The sequence below is a fragment of the Abrus precatorius genome, unplaced genomic scaffold, assembly GCF_003935025.1.
Source record: "Abrus precatorius isolate BTA unplaced genomic scaffold, Abrus_2018 Scaffold5, whole genome shotgun sequence".
In the NCBI taxonomy this organism is placed as follows: Eukaryota; Viridiplantae; Streptophyta; class Magnoliopsida; order Fabales; family Fabaceae; genus Abrus; species Abrus precatorius.
In genome coordinates, this window is record NW_020874395.1 from 1,540,764 (window position 1) to 1,557,215 (window position 16,452).

General features: G+C 33.1%; 2 protein-coding genes and 3 non-coding genes across 5 annotated transcripts; 4 read left to right on the forward strand and 1 right to left on the reverse strand.

Moving 5' to 3' along the window:
• Positions 1-7,785: 7,785 nt before the first annotated feature.
• Positions 7,786-10,305, reverse strand: LOC113868055 (probable prolyl 4-hydroxylase 6). The gene is made up of 8 exons (XM_027503613.1): positions 10,044-10,305; positions 9,858-9,944; positions 9,712-9,769; positions 9,498-9,602; positions 9,103-9,160; positions 8,844-9,019; positions 8,455-8,509; positions 7,786-8,327 (listed from the first exon to the last, which is right to left on the reverse strand). The coding sequence occupies exons 1-8, from the start codon at positions 10,151-10,153 to the stop codon at positions 8,023-8,025; spliced, it is 954 nt and encodes a 317-aa protein (XP_027359414.1). The 5' UTR covers positions 10,154-10,305; the 3' UTR covers positions 7,786-8,022.
• A 2,095-nt stretch (positions 10,306-12,400) lies between these two features.
• On the forward strand, positions 12,401-12,481 carry LOC113868256. Its single transcript, XR_003505277.1, has one exon. It is a non-coding gene; the product is annotated as a small nucleolar RNA Z199 (small nucleolar RNA).
• A 517-nt stretch (positions 12,482-12,998) lies between these two features.
• On the forward strand, positions 12,999-13,081 carry LOC113868259. The gene has a single exon (XR_003505279.1). It is a non-coding gene; the product is annotated as a small nucleolar RNA U54 (small nucleolar RNA).
• Positions 13,082-13,164: 83 nt separating this feature from the next.
• Positions 13,165-13,259, forward strand: LOC113868260. The gene has a single exon (XR_003505280.1). It is a non-coding gene; the product is annotated as a small nucleolar RNA R64/Z200 family (small nucleolar RNA).
• A 1,288-nt stretch (positions 13,260-14,547) lies between these two features.
• LOC113867073 (thaumatin-like protein) lies at positions 14,548-15,847 on the forward strand. The gene is made up of 2 exons (XM_027502040.1): positions 14,548-14,611; positions 15,111-15,847. Exons 1-2 carry the CDS (start codon positions 14,548-14,550, stop codon positions 15,833-15,835), a joined length of 789 nt encoding a protein of 262 aa, XP_027357841.1. The 3' UTR covers positions 15,836-15,847.
• The last annotated feature ends 605 nt before the right edge of the window (positions 15,848-16,452 follow it).

The window sequence follows — 16,452 nt, forward strand, 5'->3', positions numbered from 1 at the left end:
GATCAGAGGCTACGAATCGTGTCGTTCTATATGGAAGGTGAAGCATTAGCATGGTACCAGTGGTTGCATGACAACGAACAATTCACAACGTGGGCTGGGTTCATATGAGCTTTGGAGCAGCGTTTTGCCCCCTCCTATTTTGATGACCCTCAAGGAGCACTGTTTAAGCTGACACAAACCATTACGGTGAGAGAGTACCAATCTCAGTTTGAGACGTTAGCCAATCGAGTGACTAGATTGTCAGTACCGTTCTAGCTCAGTTGCTTCATTTCTAGTCTCAAATTGGAAATTCGGCGGGAGGTGGTGCCATTTCGTCCGACGATGATCTCTAAGGCTATAAGCTTGGCCAAACTTCAAGAGGAAAAGATTAACATCTCCAAAACGCGTTACGGCGCCACGGTGGCGGATGACACTTCATCTTTCAAGGCGATGAACACCACGTCTTCGGGAATTCTTCCAACATCGACGAACCTCAAGCCATTACTTACGACTTCCTCTTCATCAACAAATTTGAATTCTAAAGCGGTGACTCAAACCATTAGATGATGCCAACAGATTTACAAGTGCGGAGAGAGAAAGACTTGTGTTATTATTGCGATGAACGTTATGTGCGTAGGCACCTATGTAAATGTCAATTCAATTTGTTATTGGCAACACTAGAAGGTTTGGTGGCAGAGGATGAACTCACAGCCCTGTTGGAACACATGGGTCAACTTGGTAGGTCAGATCTAGATCCAGAACCGGAAGCAGAACCTCTGAATGCACAGATTAGTATCCACACCATGACATGATATACCATCCCGCAAACTTTGTGAATCTAAAGGGTTATTGGTAGATCCCAAGTGAGTATCCTAGTGGATAGTGGGAGTACCCACAATTTCATTCAGGAGCTAGTGGCACATCTTTTGGGCTTGGAGTTTCATATGGCCCAACCATTTTTTGTGATTGTCGATAATGGCGAAGCAATTCTGTGTGAGGCTTTTTGTCCACAAGTGGGCCTAAAGATTGACAACCATCAGTTTTTGGTGGACTTATTTGCTTTACCATTAAGTGGGGCGAATTTGGTTCTGGGTATACAATGGCTCAAATCTCTTGGGCCTGTTCTTACGGATTATGATACTCTTACCATGAAGTTTGTGAAGGATGGTTGAGTGGTGTAATTAGTGGAACAACCCAAGCCCAAACCCATAGAGGCTACTGCAGCTCAGTTCCACAGAATGGCTTCCTCAGAGGCAATTGCTGAGATTTTCCATCTTCAAATCATGTCTTCGCCTATTTCAGAATCCTCGAAGCCGCCATGTCCAGTTGACATGGAGAAGCAATTGGATCATTATGCTAGTCTCTTCCTTCAATCGACAATACTCCCTCCGCTTCGCGACACGAATCATCAAATCCCCATCTTGCACGCGCTAATACAGTTAACGTGCGCTCGTATCGCTGCCCATATTTTTAGAAGCTAAAAATGGAGAGACTCATTCGTGAAATTCTAGAAGCAGGGTTGATTCGTTGAAGTTGCAGTGCCTATTTTTCACCGGTGTTGCTAGTTTGCAAGAAGGATGGTAGTTGGCAGTTTTGCGTCGACTACCGAGCCCTGAATGCAATCACCAACAAAGATAGATTCTTAATTCCTTCTATTGTCAAGTTACTTGACGAACTCCATGGCACGAATTGGTTCAGCAAACTGGATTTACGCTCTGGGTACCACCAGATACGCATGAACGTAGGTGATGTCCAAAAGACGGCTTTTCGTATGCACGTTGGCTATTACGAGTTCCTTGTCATGTCGTTCAGACTCTGTAATGCGTTGACTACCTTCCAAGCCACCATGAACAAATTGCTCCAGCCTTACTTCCACAGGTTTGTCATTGTTTTCTTTGATGACATACTTGTCTACAGTAAGACTTTGGAAGAATATGTTTCTCACTTACAGATTGTGTTTGATTGTTTGTTGACAAATAAATTCTTCTTGAAATGCCCTAAATGTGTTTTTGCCCAAGAGACGATTGAGTATTTGGGCCATATTGTTTCGAGGAGTGGAGTGGAGGCAGATCCAGAGAAGGTTAAGGCCATGGTTGAGTGGCTTGTGCCGAGGAATATCAAGCAACTTCGTGGCTTCCTTGGTTTAATCATCTTCTATCGAAAATTTATTCGTGGTTATGCCACAATTGCTCATCCTCTTACTGAGCTACTGAAGAAAGATGCCTTCCAATGGGGTGAGAGCGCTCAAGAAGCTTTTAACAATCTAAAGCAAACCATGGTGTCAGCTCCAGTACTTAAATTACTAAATTTTCAAGAGGAGTTTGTGATTGAGACAGATGCTTCCGGATTAGAAATGAGAGTTGTACTTCAACAAGGCAGACACCCCATCAGTTTTTTCAACAAAAAGTTATGTCCAAAGTTACTCAATTCTTCTACTGAAGTGTGAGTTACATGCCATTACTGAGGCAGTTAAGAAGTGGCGCACTTATTTGTTGGGGCAACGGTTTATTATATACACTGACCAGCGCAGTTTGAGGGAACTTATGACTCAGGTAATCCAAACTCTTAAGCAACAATATTATCTCTCCAAGTTGATTGGATATGATTATGAGATACGTTACAAAACAGGAGCCTCCAATCGAGTAGCCGATGCACTATCCAGAATTCCAGAGGTAGAAGGACAATTCATGAGAATTACTATACCACACCCTGAGATTTTCCCTCTAATTTGAGAATCAAATAGGTGTGATAAAGAGGTTCAACAAAAGCTGAAATCTATCAGTGAAGAACCTGCGGTCAACTGTGATTATAAAGTGATTGATGGGATTGGCTCATTTAATTGTGGAGGGTTGGGGAGCGAAGTGAAGTAAAAGAAGGTGTGAGATTGTTCGCTATAAAGGTCTAGAATTTTTGGTGATTTAGGAAACAAAATTTAAGACTTGTGATCACAACTTGTGTGCGTGTCTGTGGAGTTCTATGAATTTTGATTGAATTGCCTTGCCATAGGTTGGTAGAAGCAAGGGTATGCTTTCATTTTGGGACACATCCAAAGGTAAAATACTATTCTCTTTTTCTGGTACTAGCTTCCTGATTGTTTGCTTGCAAGTGTTGGCTACTGGGAATCTATGTGTTGTGGTGAATGTCTATATCTCATGCATACTAGATGAGAAGAGAAAGTTGTGGGATAATTTGCTCATGACAAGAAGGGATTTTGACAGATTTATGTGGTATATATTAGGTGACTTCAATGCTGTAAAACAAGTGGAAGAAAGGAAGGGTCGTTAGGCAGACTATGGTATCTCTGAAATGAATTACTTCAATTCTTTCATTCACGAGATAGAGCTTGTGGATCTTCCGCTTGTAGGTAAGAAATTAACATGGAAAAGATGCTTCTATGATGACCAAACTTGATAGAGTCCTTGTTTCTGGTTCTTAACTTAATTACTAGAGAGATGGTTTTATTCAGGTTCTGAGCTGAGATGTGTATGATCATTGTCTCATTATTCTAAAGCATAAGGTAGTTAGCTAGAATCTAAAGCCGTTTTGATTTAGCAATTGTTGGCTGACTCATAAAAGAGTTTTGGAGGTAGTAGAGAAAGCGTGAAAATGAGATATTACTCTTCCATAAGCTGCTTAAAGAGTTAGGCAGAGGTTGAGGAATGTTAAGATTGCATTGAAAAAATAGAACATTGAGGTGTTTGGGAATGTTGATAAGGTAATTCTAATTTGACAAATGAGTTGAGCTGGATTGATAATAATAATTATGTTATGGCACTTTTTGATGTGGAGAAGAAGTATCAACGAATATTGATGGGTGATATTTGGAAGGTCAGGAAGAATAGAGAGAGTCTCATAGCTCAAAAAGCTCGGATGAGATGGGGGAAGGAGGTGGATTTAAATATAATATTTTTTCATTTGTATGTTAACAAGAATAGGCAACATAATAATGTATATGCATTCCAAATTAGGGGGAGAAGTGTCGAAGAGGTTGATGAGATTAAAATAGGTGTTGTGTCTTCTTTTGCTGATCATTTTAGTAGTATATGTTAGCTTCCACCTACTATTGATGTTAATGATTTATTGAGAGTCTCGGTACTACAAAATGAGAGACTTGTTAGTGCTTTTTTGGAGGAGGAGGTGGGGAGGATGATTTTGGAGTGTGAGGGGAATAAAAATCTAGAGCCTAACATTTTTAATTTTGTGTTCCTTAAGAGGTTTTGGGGAGTGATCAAGGGAGAACTCATGGATATGCTTGCTAAATTATTTAGAAATAGAAAACTACCTAAGTCTTTATTATCCTACTTTGTAGTGTTTGTGCCAAAAGTGTTTTGCACACAACAGATTTCTGATTTTTGACCTATCTTATTATTAAGTTTCCTTTATAAGTTGTTTCCAAGCTTTTGGCGAATAGGTTGAAGGGGGTTCTAGATTCAATAATTTTAGAACAATAATTGGCTTTTATCCTAGGAATGAACATGTTAGATAGTGTGCTTGCGGCTAATGAGGCGGTTGAATATGTGCGATGGCATTATAAGAGGTGTTTTATGTTAAAGCTTGATTATGAGAAGGCCTATAACTTAGTGGATTGAGGGTATCTTTTGTTTATGTTACGTAGCTTTGAATTTTTAGAAAAATAGGTCAATTGGATGGAAGCTTGTGTTTGTGGGAGTAGCCTGTCAGCTTTGATTAATAGTTGCCTTACATTAGAGGTTCATATTGGGCAGAGCTTAAAACAGGGGATCCTCTTGTCCCTTTTCTTTTCTTATGAGAGCGGAGGGGTTAAGAGTTCTTATGTAGAAGGTAATGACATGTGGGTTGTCCTTTGGTGTGAAGATTGTGGTTAGGGAACCAAATATTTCTTTTCTACAATTTGCTAATGACACATTAATTATAGGAGAGGCTCCGGTTCAGAACTTGTAGACTTCGAAAGCAATATTGCATAGCTTTGAGTTAATGTCAAGTATGAAAATTAACTTTCATAAAAGCTGTGTTTTGGGAATTAACAATAATAATGACTTTGAAAACTTGGCTACTGAGTTCTTACATTGTAAGATTGGTAGCTTCCTATTAAAGTATCTCCGGTTACAGTTAGGTGTTAATATGAGAAAGCCTAGTGCGTAAAAGGTGTGTCAGAAGCTCTTAAAAAGAGGTTGACGTCATAAAAGTATAGATATTTATCAATTAGAGAGAGAGTGACTTTGATTAAGGGTAACTTTAATTTTTGTCGTTCTTAATTCTATGTCATTGCACGCATTATTCTTTTTTAAGGCACTGAAGTCGGTGACAAAGGAGTTTGTCACTATCGAGTAGAATTTTTTATAAAAGAGGATGTTAAGGATGAATCTAAAATCTCCTTGGTGAAATGAGAAACGGTTTGTAGACTGTGGAAGAATGGTGGCTTAGGTATTAGGAATGTATAGTGGTTTAACTGGACGCTTCTTGGTAAATGGTTGTAGCGATATGTTAATTGTTCTAGTTCATTGTGAGTGCGGGTGTTGGAAGCTAGGTATAACATATTAGCTTCTTCTATTCAGCGTCCATTAGTACACAACAAGTGTTCTTTGTGGTGGCGTGAATTGTTAGAAGTTATTCATTAAGGAAATTTATGGTTTAACTGGACGCTTCTTGGTAAATAGTTGTGGCGAGGTGTTAATTGTTCTAGTTCATTGTGAGTACGGATGTTGGAAGCTAGGTATGACATATTAGCATCTTCTATTCAGTGTCCATTAGTACACAACAAGTGTTCTTTGTGGTGGCGTGATTTATTAGAGGTTATTCATCAAGGAAATTCATGGTTGAATGAGAAGTTGAATAGGAGTGTGGGTGCAGGTTTGCACACCCTTTTTTGGAAAGATAAGTGGGTAGGCGGGGTGCGATTGTTTGTGATGGTGAGGAATGTTGAATCTTGTGTACTGGAGAATGGTTTTCATGATGACACAAGGTAGGTTTGGGCTTTTAATTGGTGCAGATGACTCTTTTTACATGAGATCCCAAGTTTTAATATTTTGTTGGAGCTTGTTGATTGGATTTCTATTAAGGTGATACAAAAAGATAAATGAGTATGGAAGTGACTATCACTTGTTAGTAAGGGATAAGTTATTTTGTTAGCTGATTAGTATCTAAACTCATAAAATTGCATCCACCTTGACTTAGCATAAGTATGTTTCGGTCTTTTTATTTTTTGTGTAAGTGTGAGTTTTTTTTTCTTTGTATATGAGTTGAGTTCCCTTCAATTCTCTTTAATAATATATGTTTTGCCTATAAAAAAATAAATAACATCAACTTATGAAAAAATATATATATATAAGAACTTATTTAAATATAATTTAAAATATAGTTTATGATAATCATTATTTACATATTCTTTTATATAGTTTATTAATTTATCATAATATTATTAAAGTGAAAATATAAATTAATAAAATAGGTTAGAAATATATTTTTTTAATAGTCTTTTAAGACACTCGTAATTATTAATTAAAATTTATTTTAAAATATAAAGTATGAGATACAAACATAAAATTAGGAATAAGAAAAAGTATTTTTTATGCAATTTTTTAATTAATTATTAAGAAATTACTAAAAGTTAATATCTTAAATCTATTCAATTATAAAAATATAACTATAAAATTACTATAGAAATTTAAGAAATTGGTTGCAAACACCATTTATCAGTGATAATATATTCATTTATTTCATTGGCAATAAATACTACAAACACCTTTTTGTTAACGCAATTACAAACAGCTAATTGCCTACGTCAATGACTCGTATAAGAAATTGGACGGCACATGACCAACAATGCACTTGGTGGTAGAAGTGATCGCCGGTTGGTTTTGGGTGGTTCGAGTTTAAAATTAACTAATTATATTTAACCGAATTGTTTAGAAAAATAATCAATTTTATCCAATTTTTTATCGGATAGCTAGGATTTGGGTCCATCGGGTAACTCAATTAATCAGGTGGTTAATTCGGTTAAGCCTTATGCTGGGAAGAAAAAAACTATGGTCTGTGGTAACAAAAAAAAGAGTCAGAGAAGAAGAAAAATTCTAAACCTTAGCAGAGCTCAAAGATAACAAACAAAGGATCGAGCGTCACACAGACTAAAAAATTGAGGGAAAGATATGTTGCAATATCAATTAAAATCGGGAACTGGGTCTAACCCAAATTAAATATTCATATCACATGCATATTTGATAAATTAAATATTCACGAATTTAGAAATGAGAAAAAGATATGTTGCAGTATCAATTAAAACCTAATGACCCAATAACAGAACTGAACATGACCCAAATTAAATATTCATATCACATGCATATTTGATAAATTAAATTTTCACGAATTCACATATACATATTTAGTCAGTTTCAAGTACCGATAGTTTTCTAATTTTATATTTTTTATCGACTTTATTTAACCATTTTAATCCGAAAAAAATATTATACTTACCTAAAATTCATTAATATCCAATTTTGCTTAAGTGAGTTACTCGGATTCATATGGAGTGAAACGGATTGCTCGGATATGCAGAATCCTACTTGGTGGACACTTAAAACATTACATCAATCCCTTTCCCTTTAGAGGGATTTAAATGATGTACCCTTTACGTAGGCACCATAGTATACAAATATTTTGATCCGTCACAGAAGTTCATGAACTATATGAAATTAAACCTTAAATTAACATTCTCACATTTCGGATTTGTTTGTTTTACAGTTATAAAATTAATTATTGTATTTCTAAATAAAAAAAAACACGTTTCTATGAAAATATGTTATTGAAATTAATTTATACATCTAAGAAATCGAAAAAGAGAAGTCATAACAATTAAGTATAGCTAACAGAGCGAGAGCACTCTCCAAAATGTATGAAAAATGACAGGAAGCAACAAATATATGGCTAAACATTTTGAGATTTTAGAAAACAGTATCAAAACCAGGTATAGAATTACAATACCATGTTGCAGTTAAGCAAAAATGAATGTTATGTAGAATGTATTATGACCCTACATGCATTTAATAACAATGAAATTGTAAGAACTCCCTAAGAAGAGCAAACATTGCAACTCTTCATACAGCCTCCTCTTACTCCTCTGCCAACCATATAGAGTGGGTTCTTCTCACATTCACCTATTTTAGCCCACAAAGAGCAATTCTCATCTTCATCTACACACTCTCCACTATTCACTCTCCTCACTGGTTTATCAAAGTCACTCACACGAATCCACTTAGTTGCAGACCACTTCTCACCCTCAATCACTGGGCAGCTTCCATGCAAGCTTTTTGTATCCGGAGTTGCGTCAGGATGAAGACTGAAGAACAACAAGGCATCACCCTTTACAGGTTTCACTGAAATGACAAGCAAAAAGTGTCAGAATGTATATCCTGTGCCATAAAACAAGACACGAAATCTGGTAGTTCAATACATCAAAAGCTGTGCCAATAGCTTTGTAAAGCCATATTGAAATATAAATACCTGCATATCCTTCGTGAGCACATTCAGACCAACTCTCATCTTTTGGCTGCGACAACTATGCATGAAAACGAAAACAAATTAATCATGATTTCACTTTTTTTTTCTTGGTGAGGGTTTGAGTAGAATGATAGCAAATCACTGTGACACTATTTTTTAGTTTTGACTGCTTTGAATGAAATTTTTTTCGAGTCAGATGAAACTTTATCTGTGACAAAATTTACCTTATGAATATTTAAAATAGTATTTATTGACTAAAATTTATTTAAAATTATAAAAATTATTTGTTTATGTAAACATTTGAGAATATGTTAAACAATGTGATACTAGTTGCGTAACTCATCCGTTGAAAGTAAACATTTGAGAATAAAGAGACATCATAAAATTTTTACCTCAAAATTGGGAAAAATGGTTTCCCCACCCTTCTCAACATCAGACAAGTACATCAATACAGTGGCAATGCGATGGCCACCCATTATTTGATTAGTTTCGTCGTCGAAGTAATCTAAGTGTGGTTCGTACTTCTGACCATTCTCATAGCGCAATATTTGCAATGACTCACCATTCTCTGATGCATTTGAGACATTGTTAAATTGAACCGCACAAAAGCAACACCGGGAAATAGGTCAAAAAACTATAATATCTGCTAACCTATAGGAAGGAATGTCCATGCAGCAATTCGGGCTTCCACATCAGCAACTACTTCATCCTTAAATATATTAAACAAAGAAAGAGGAAACTCAATAATTAAAAGCACAGGTGTCAAAAACTATCTCAGAGTAAAATTTCAGCTCATGAAAAACATGTTTTAATTGTCATAATAATTTATAGAGAAATGTTGCCTAATTTTCCCAACCTAGTCAGAGGAGTGGATTATTGTAATCGAAAGATATCTGGAATGTTGAAGAATTTTTTAAAAGGAACATTGGAAATATATGAAATGTCTAGCCAATTGAAAATGAAAAATAATTTAAAAAATTAAAACAAAAAAATTCCCAACCACATTTGTTAAGAAGAAACTTAAATCATCTTTGATTCATTAATACCTGTGCCTTGTCAAGAAACATCCCAGAACTCGTTCTGACTTCATTCATTACACTTTTACCAGATTCATTATCCACCACCGTAGACTTCTCTAGCTTATCCTTAGCCTAATATCACAATCATTCAGACATATAATATTATAATATACACACCCGATTAAATACCCCCTAAACCCATTGTTAATATTAATTATAAAAATCAAAATAAAATTCTAACCAGATTTATCATGTGGTCACATTCTTCCTCAGATAAAAATCCCTTGTACAGAAAAGCCCTGCACAACATAATTTACAAAATTTAAAAATAAAATATTGAAAAAAAAAAAGCGACCCTTTTGTCCAAAACATGAAAAAGGAATGTACCTAGGCCGCCACGAGAGCTGAGTAACCCGTGTGGGATCAAACTTCACTGGAGAGACTCCTCTGTTCGATCTAAGCACAAATTCATGCCTGAAGAAGCAGACACAAACAAATTGAAAGGTGAGATTTTGAAGGAATTCCCATATATATATATATATATAAGGGGAAAAGGGTGAGTGGTGTTTTTACGTGGCCTTGGCATCTTGGTACAAGTCGGTTAATCGAACAGAAGAAACAGAGATATCAGTGATAAGACAGAGGAAACAAAGGAAGAGTGAAACCAAATGGCGAGGAACCATGTTGAAGAAGATTTTGGTGAGGAACCAGAAGAAGGGTGAAGGGTTTTTGTAATGTAAATGTAATTGGTTGATGGTCAATGAAATTGTTCTCGCCCCTAATGTTCATTTCTACGCTCCAGTAACGTTGCACAGTAATTCCTAACCTCATGATATGTACTGGTGGTTTTATTTATGCCAATCAATTGAATTTTTGGCTTGATTGCATGGGGTGTGTGCAGGCAAGAGCGGCACTCTGTTTTGGATGAAAATGACTCATCAGTGGAATATGTGTGGCGGAAGGAGGATAACGACAAAACAGTCACTTTATTCCTCGATATAAGATGTAATTTTGTTTTGTGCTTGTAGAATTACAAAACATGCAATAATCGTGTTTAATTAAATACACGTTTAAAATTTTTCAGTGAATTTTAAAAAATTTATTATTATTATGTTAATATTTTTCGTCACAGATGAGAAAAAAAAAGTAAAACTACATGTTTCTCTCCAATTTTTTCCTGAAATAATAGTGCTAAATAGGAGAGAGATCTTAAAATTAAAATAAACTCCAGAGTCAATTGTCCATAAGCTAACTTTCTATAAATTACACCGACAATTAAAATTAATTTTTATTTTGCAAGACTTTTTTAATTTGAGTGACTTTATGATTTCACTTTAAAGATTTTAAACGTTATTGATGATGCGACTAACACCAAGAAAAGATGATGAGAAAAACATGGTTGAGAAATACTAAAGTTTAACTTTTCTGTCTAAAAAAAAAGTATAATTTTTCTTTAATTATTAAAAAAGACTAATAAAATATTATCCTATCAATATGGAAGAGAACACAACTAGACGAACCTTACAACAAGAATTCTAATTTTTTTCTCTGTAAATTTTTTCTCTCTTTGTGTATGTAATCTTAGGATGTTTAAAGAAAATGGGATATCTACAACTTTAAAATTGTTTATATTGATTATATATTTTGTAATAATTATATCTAAATGACATACACTCGTTTGTGTAAATATGTTGCATTGGATGAACTGTCAATGTTATTTAAAATAACATAATCAAAATTTATTAATTTTATTTAAAAAATATGATTATGCAATTATAAGTGATTATATAAAATAAGAAATTAAATTTTGAAATAATTAATTTAAAATTCATATAAATTGTATACATTAACTAATTGTTGTATAAAATTAAACTCTGTTTAAATTGTGACAACGTTTTAATTTTTATGCTCATTATTAAAATTTGTTTTACCATTATTTTTAAGGATACTGAACCTATTTAAAAAAAATGTATTTGAAACACGGAAGATTTTCAATCGTTAACATTCAAAAATTTTAAAACCAAATACTAAATAAAAAATATGCTTGCGATACTGCGTGTAAATTTGAAAGGATATTTTGTATCTTTCATAATTTTTAATATTTTAAAAATAAAGAATATTAACATATTTTTAAATTAAACTACTAATTTTACTATATATTAACATAACATAAAATTAATTGTAACTATTATTTCACGTACAAGAGAGTATCGAACTCTCAATTATAAATAGTATAATAGATTTTACTAATAAAATAAATACATTAAATTTCTTAATATTTGATATGATTATACAAAACATTTTTATGCATAAATTTATAATTTTATTCTTTAATTTATGTAATACCTTTTTATTTTATTTTATTTTGAGTTTTTGACACCGATCAAACATAATATTTTATTTTTATGCTTTATATTTTTTACAATCATTGATAATTTCTCAAATAATTAATATATATATATATATATATATTTGAAAATATAAATTTACAATATAAGTATTTTGACTTTTTAAAAAATTTATCAATCACAAAAAGTATGTTAAAAAATACATTATTAAAATTTCTATTTCTAAATTAGAAATAAAATCAATTTAATTTAAAATTTTCTCCTTTCTTTTGTTGACATTTTTGGGAAAACCATTCTTTTTTTGTCAAAGTTTCTCCCTTTATATATGCACACGTAACTTGGGCTGGTCAAAAGTCCAAATATAATAAGAGGCCCGTTGATAAAGGATCCGACCCGTTGGACACGACGACCCGTTCAAATTTAGGGTTTCTAGGCTCTAAGTTCTTGTCGACTAACTATGGTTATAAATACGTCGTGGCGCAAGAGCTTTCCTTGTCATCCATCTCTTCCAGTCTTCGGCTGTTGAATTAGGTTTTTTCTTTATTCTCATTCTCTCATATGTTATTTTCTTCATTGCGCATCGATCAGGTGATGAGAACAAAAAACTGCAACAATATGATTGGACTAGCTCCATGATTACTTGTATTTAAGTCTCTGATGATTTGTTCTTTTTATATTTTTGTTTTTCAAATTACCTTTTCTCTGAAAATTTCGATATTGTTTTTATAAATTTTAAAAGCGAAGGGACGTGATGAGTTTTACATTGGTCCGTGTTTCTGAATCACCGTGACCGACTACTTTTACCAATTTCTGATCTCCAATCGCAAATAATTTTTTGTATTTGAATTTTTTCCTCTTTTGATTGAATTTTTTGAATTTTGTAAATGAATTATGTATTGCAGTGGATCTTTAATTTTCTGCATTTGTTGGATTGGTTCCATGAGTCGTTGTATTTGAGTTTCTGTTGATTAGTTCTATTTTTTTATTAGAATTTCTTTTTGAAATCCAAAAGTTAAGGGACTTGATGAGTTTTACATTGGTCCGTGTTTCTGAATCACCGTGACCGATTACTCTTACCAATTTCTGATCTCTAATTGAAGTAAGTTATAATCTTGGTATTTTGTGTCTTCTAATTTTTTATTGATTTTTGAAATTCTAGAATTGTTTTTTGAATGCTAGCGGCTCTATGATTTTCTGCCTATGTTGCAGTATACGCTATTCCGATGTACAGTATGAGAAGATATTCTATTGAAGATGAGAGCCAATTTGATTTTCTTAGGGTCTTTGGTAATTGAAATTACATTATTTTGGTGAGTTTCTTTTACGATTTGATTTTGGTTATTGTGGTTCTGCAGTGATGATTTAAGAATCAAATTCACATGTCAGACTTCAGAGATTTTCTAAATCAATGAGAATGACAATCTTCGAAACTGAGCAGAATTGTTTTTTTTTGTTATGAAATGAATTAAAAGTTGACGGGAGATTTCTGAGAAGGAGTCTCATGCTTCTTGGAGAGCAAACGGGTTGTGTTTGCATAGTTCTCAAGTAACCGTCATAAATCAATGCTTACTGGTGTTGACGGCGCTGCCCTCACGGGTGGCATCTCCGCCGGAGCAGTCTCATATTCCATCGCCTTGTGGAGCGGCGTTGCTGCCTTTACCATTTGGGACTGGCCATGAGACGAACATTCTGATTGATTTTTGAAATTCAAGACTAATAGACAGATATTTGTAGGGATGAGGGAATTTTGATTTAATCATGAATATTGTATTACTATAGAAATGAAGAGTCATGTAATTTTGAATATACCTAGATGGAGCAGGTGAAGAAGACCTGAAAGTCTTAGATTTTAGGGGTCATGTTCGATTATCTAATTATTAGGTAACTGGTGATGAAGATCATTACTAGTTAAGAATTTAGTAATGCTTCGAAATTGCACGCTCTTGTTAAGCGCTCGGAATTATTAAGCACTCAGACGCACTAAATTTGGGGACGCTATATCAATCTGCAAGATTTTATCAGAATTAACCCTGATTAAAAGGTTATAATACGATTACTGTAATTTATATATATGTATGTGTATTATTGTTTTATATATATATATATATATATATATACAAAATTATTTAATAATATGGATAAAAATAATAAAGGTTAACAAAAATAAAATATTAATTATTATTGATTTTATATAAATAAAAATAATTATAAAAAAATTAAAAGAAAGTGAAATACTAACTTTTAAAATTTAGAATAATATTAATGAAAATGTGAAAAAAATAATAAGCATTTAATTAAAGACACTGATTGATTTGTTAAGAAGCTTCACATAAAATAATTAAACATTTAATTAAACATAAGCTATCATATACAGGATAAAATTCATTTCCCTTTTCACCAAAATGAATCCATCTTAGTGTAGTGGCGTTAAATTCTTAACAAGCATTAAGCAATAAACATTTTCATCAAACTCACTCTATTGTGTACGTGTCAACTTCTTTGTCATCCTTAACTGTTGTTTTGCCCTCCTTCAAGCAAAGACAATGCTTATGGTCAACATCATCATTCTTCTTCCTTTTATGTAAAGATCATCTACAACAAATCTTAGAGTACAATTGAAGAATAAACTTTTCTTTTCTCCTCAACCTTCAATAAACTTTTTATATATATAACATCTACTAGATGTTCAGTTCCCAACTCTCATTTACTAAATTGAAACAAGATTCAGAATGCAGCTACCAGAGTATATCGCTGCTTTATTTTTCTTCTTAATCTGCTCTTCGATTTTACATGGTAATTGCATATTCATAGTAGTATCTTCCATAACATTTGATACACCTGAAACTTTCTTTTTTCCCTAATTATGAGTCTACATGAAAAAAATAAGATAATATCAAAATAATAATCCCAAGGGCTTTGATTTTTTTTTAATTTTAATATATGATGATTTGTTTTATGTTTGTATCTATAATTACCATGCTCATGCAAGAGTTATTTTTCTTGTGAATCATATTAAGAGTGCTTTTGTATTTAATTAAGCAATTATTCAATAAACCTTTATATTATAACATATAATAATTTATGGTATAAATTTGATCATGAAACTTATTAAAATAAACTTAAAAGAGCTTACTTTCATAATTAAAAAAAATTAAAGGAAGTTACAAATTATCTTCAGAAGTTCTTCATAAATTCTTTCAAATATGCTGATGGATGTTAATAGTTGAATTGGGTTGTATCTATTGTTTTTAGAGGTAATACAAATTGCAAAACATAAAAACTATATATGCAGGGAAAGTAGAGGCGCATCAAGTAACATTCTATGTGCACAATAAATGTCCCTTTCCAATTTGGCCAGCAACAGCACCAAACACTGGGCAACCAGTGATAGCAGATGGTGGATTCTTCCTTGCTCCAGGCCAAGTACAACGTGTCATAGCACCATGGACATGGAGTGGTAGGATTTGGGGTAGAACAGGTTGCAATTTTCCATCAAATAATTGGAAACCAGCGTGTGAAACTGGAGACTGTGATGGAAGACTAGCATGCAATGGGCTCATAGGGACTCCTCCAGTTACACTAGTTGAAATTTCACTTCAAGGTGATAGAGGCAAGCCAAATTTCTATGATGTTAGTCTTGTTGATGGTTACAATTTACCTGTTTCTGTTACCCCTAAGATCATAAATCCCAAGTGTAACATTCAAGGGTGCTTGAAGGATCTCAAAAGCATATGCCCACATGAGCTTGAGGTGCTGAATTCAAAGGGAGAAGTTGTGGCATGCAAAAGTGCTTGTTTGGCTTTTGATATTGACAAGTTTTGTTGTAGGAATGAATATGGAAGCCCTGCAAAGTGCAAGCCTAGTGTGTACTCAAATATATTTAAGGATGCTTGTCCCAATTATTTTAGCTATGCTTTTGACACACCTTCTCCATTGGTGAGTTGTGCATCCTCAGAGTATATAATCACATTTTGTCCTTATGGGTGGGGTGCTGCTGCTGACCACAAATCTGAATAAAGAGGAATATTGGCGATGTGCTTTTTTAAATAATTTCTTTAATATACTTTGTATGATTAGTTTAAAAATGTGATTGATTAAATTTTCAAAAAGTTGAAATAATTTTTAAAAAATATCAATTTACAAAGTAAATGTTTTAACTCTTTTAAAAAGTTAATCAATCACAGAAAATGTATTAAAAAAGTGTGTTGTTCCAATTTCTCTATGAGTAGAAAGTGTTTGCTCCTCAGTTGTTCATGTACTGACTTGGTGGAATAGCAGGTTGGTAATAGAATCAAATTAGTATTTGATTCTTAAGGCACTGTTTTATGCGTTGATATAAAATTGTGTACTGATTATGGTGTATTATTTATACCTTAAGGGATGTTGAATATTTTGTCAGTGTTTGAAAATTTTAAAATGGAATTCTTATCTTGGTTAAATGAGGAATAATAAAATAAAATTTATTTTTTAAATAAAAATAATTTTTTTTTTTTTACATATTTCATTTGTAATAAGTTTCGATTTGATCTAATATATCAATATTTTGTCGACATGTTTGTTCACTTAATACAAATTATCCTGATTAAAAAAATTGGGTTAGTAAATACTCAATTAAGTTTTGAGAAATTTACACA

Excerpts from the sequence above, each read along its gene's own strand:
- LOC113868055 (XM_027503613.1), bottom strand. The coding sequence starts at position 10,153 with ATGGTTCCTCGCCATTTGGTTTCACTCTTCCTTTGTTTCCTCTGTCTT. Across the intron at positions 9,770-9,857 it reads CAGCTCTCGTGGCGGCCTAG|GGCTTTTCTGTACAAGGGAT; the intron begins GTACATTCCTTT and ends TATGTTGTGCAG. Across the intron at positions 9,161-9,497 it reads TGTTTCTTGACAAGGCACAG|GATGAAGTAGTTGCTGATGT; the intron begins GTATTAATGAAT and ends AATATATTTAAG.
- LOC113867073 (XM_027502040.1), top strand. The coding sequence starts at position 14,548 with ATGCAGCTACCAGAGTATATCGCTGCTTTATTTTTCTTCTTAATCTGC. Across the intron at positions 14,612-15,110 it reads CTGCTCTTCGATTTTACATG|GGAAAGTAGAGGCGCATCAA; the intron begins GTAATTGCATAT and ends CTATATATGCAG.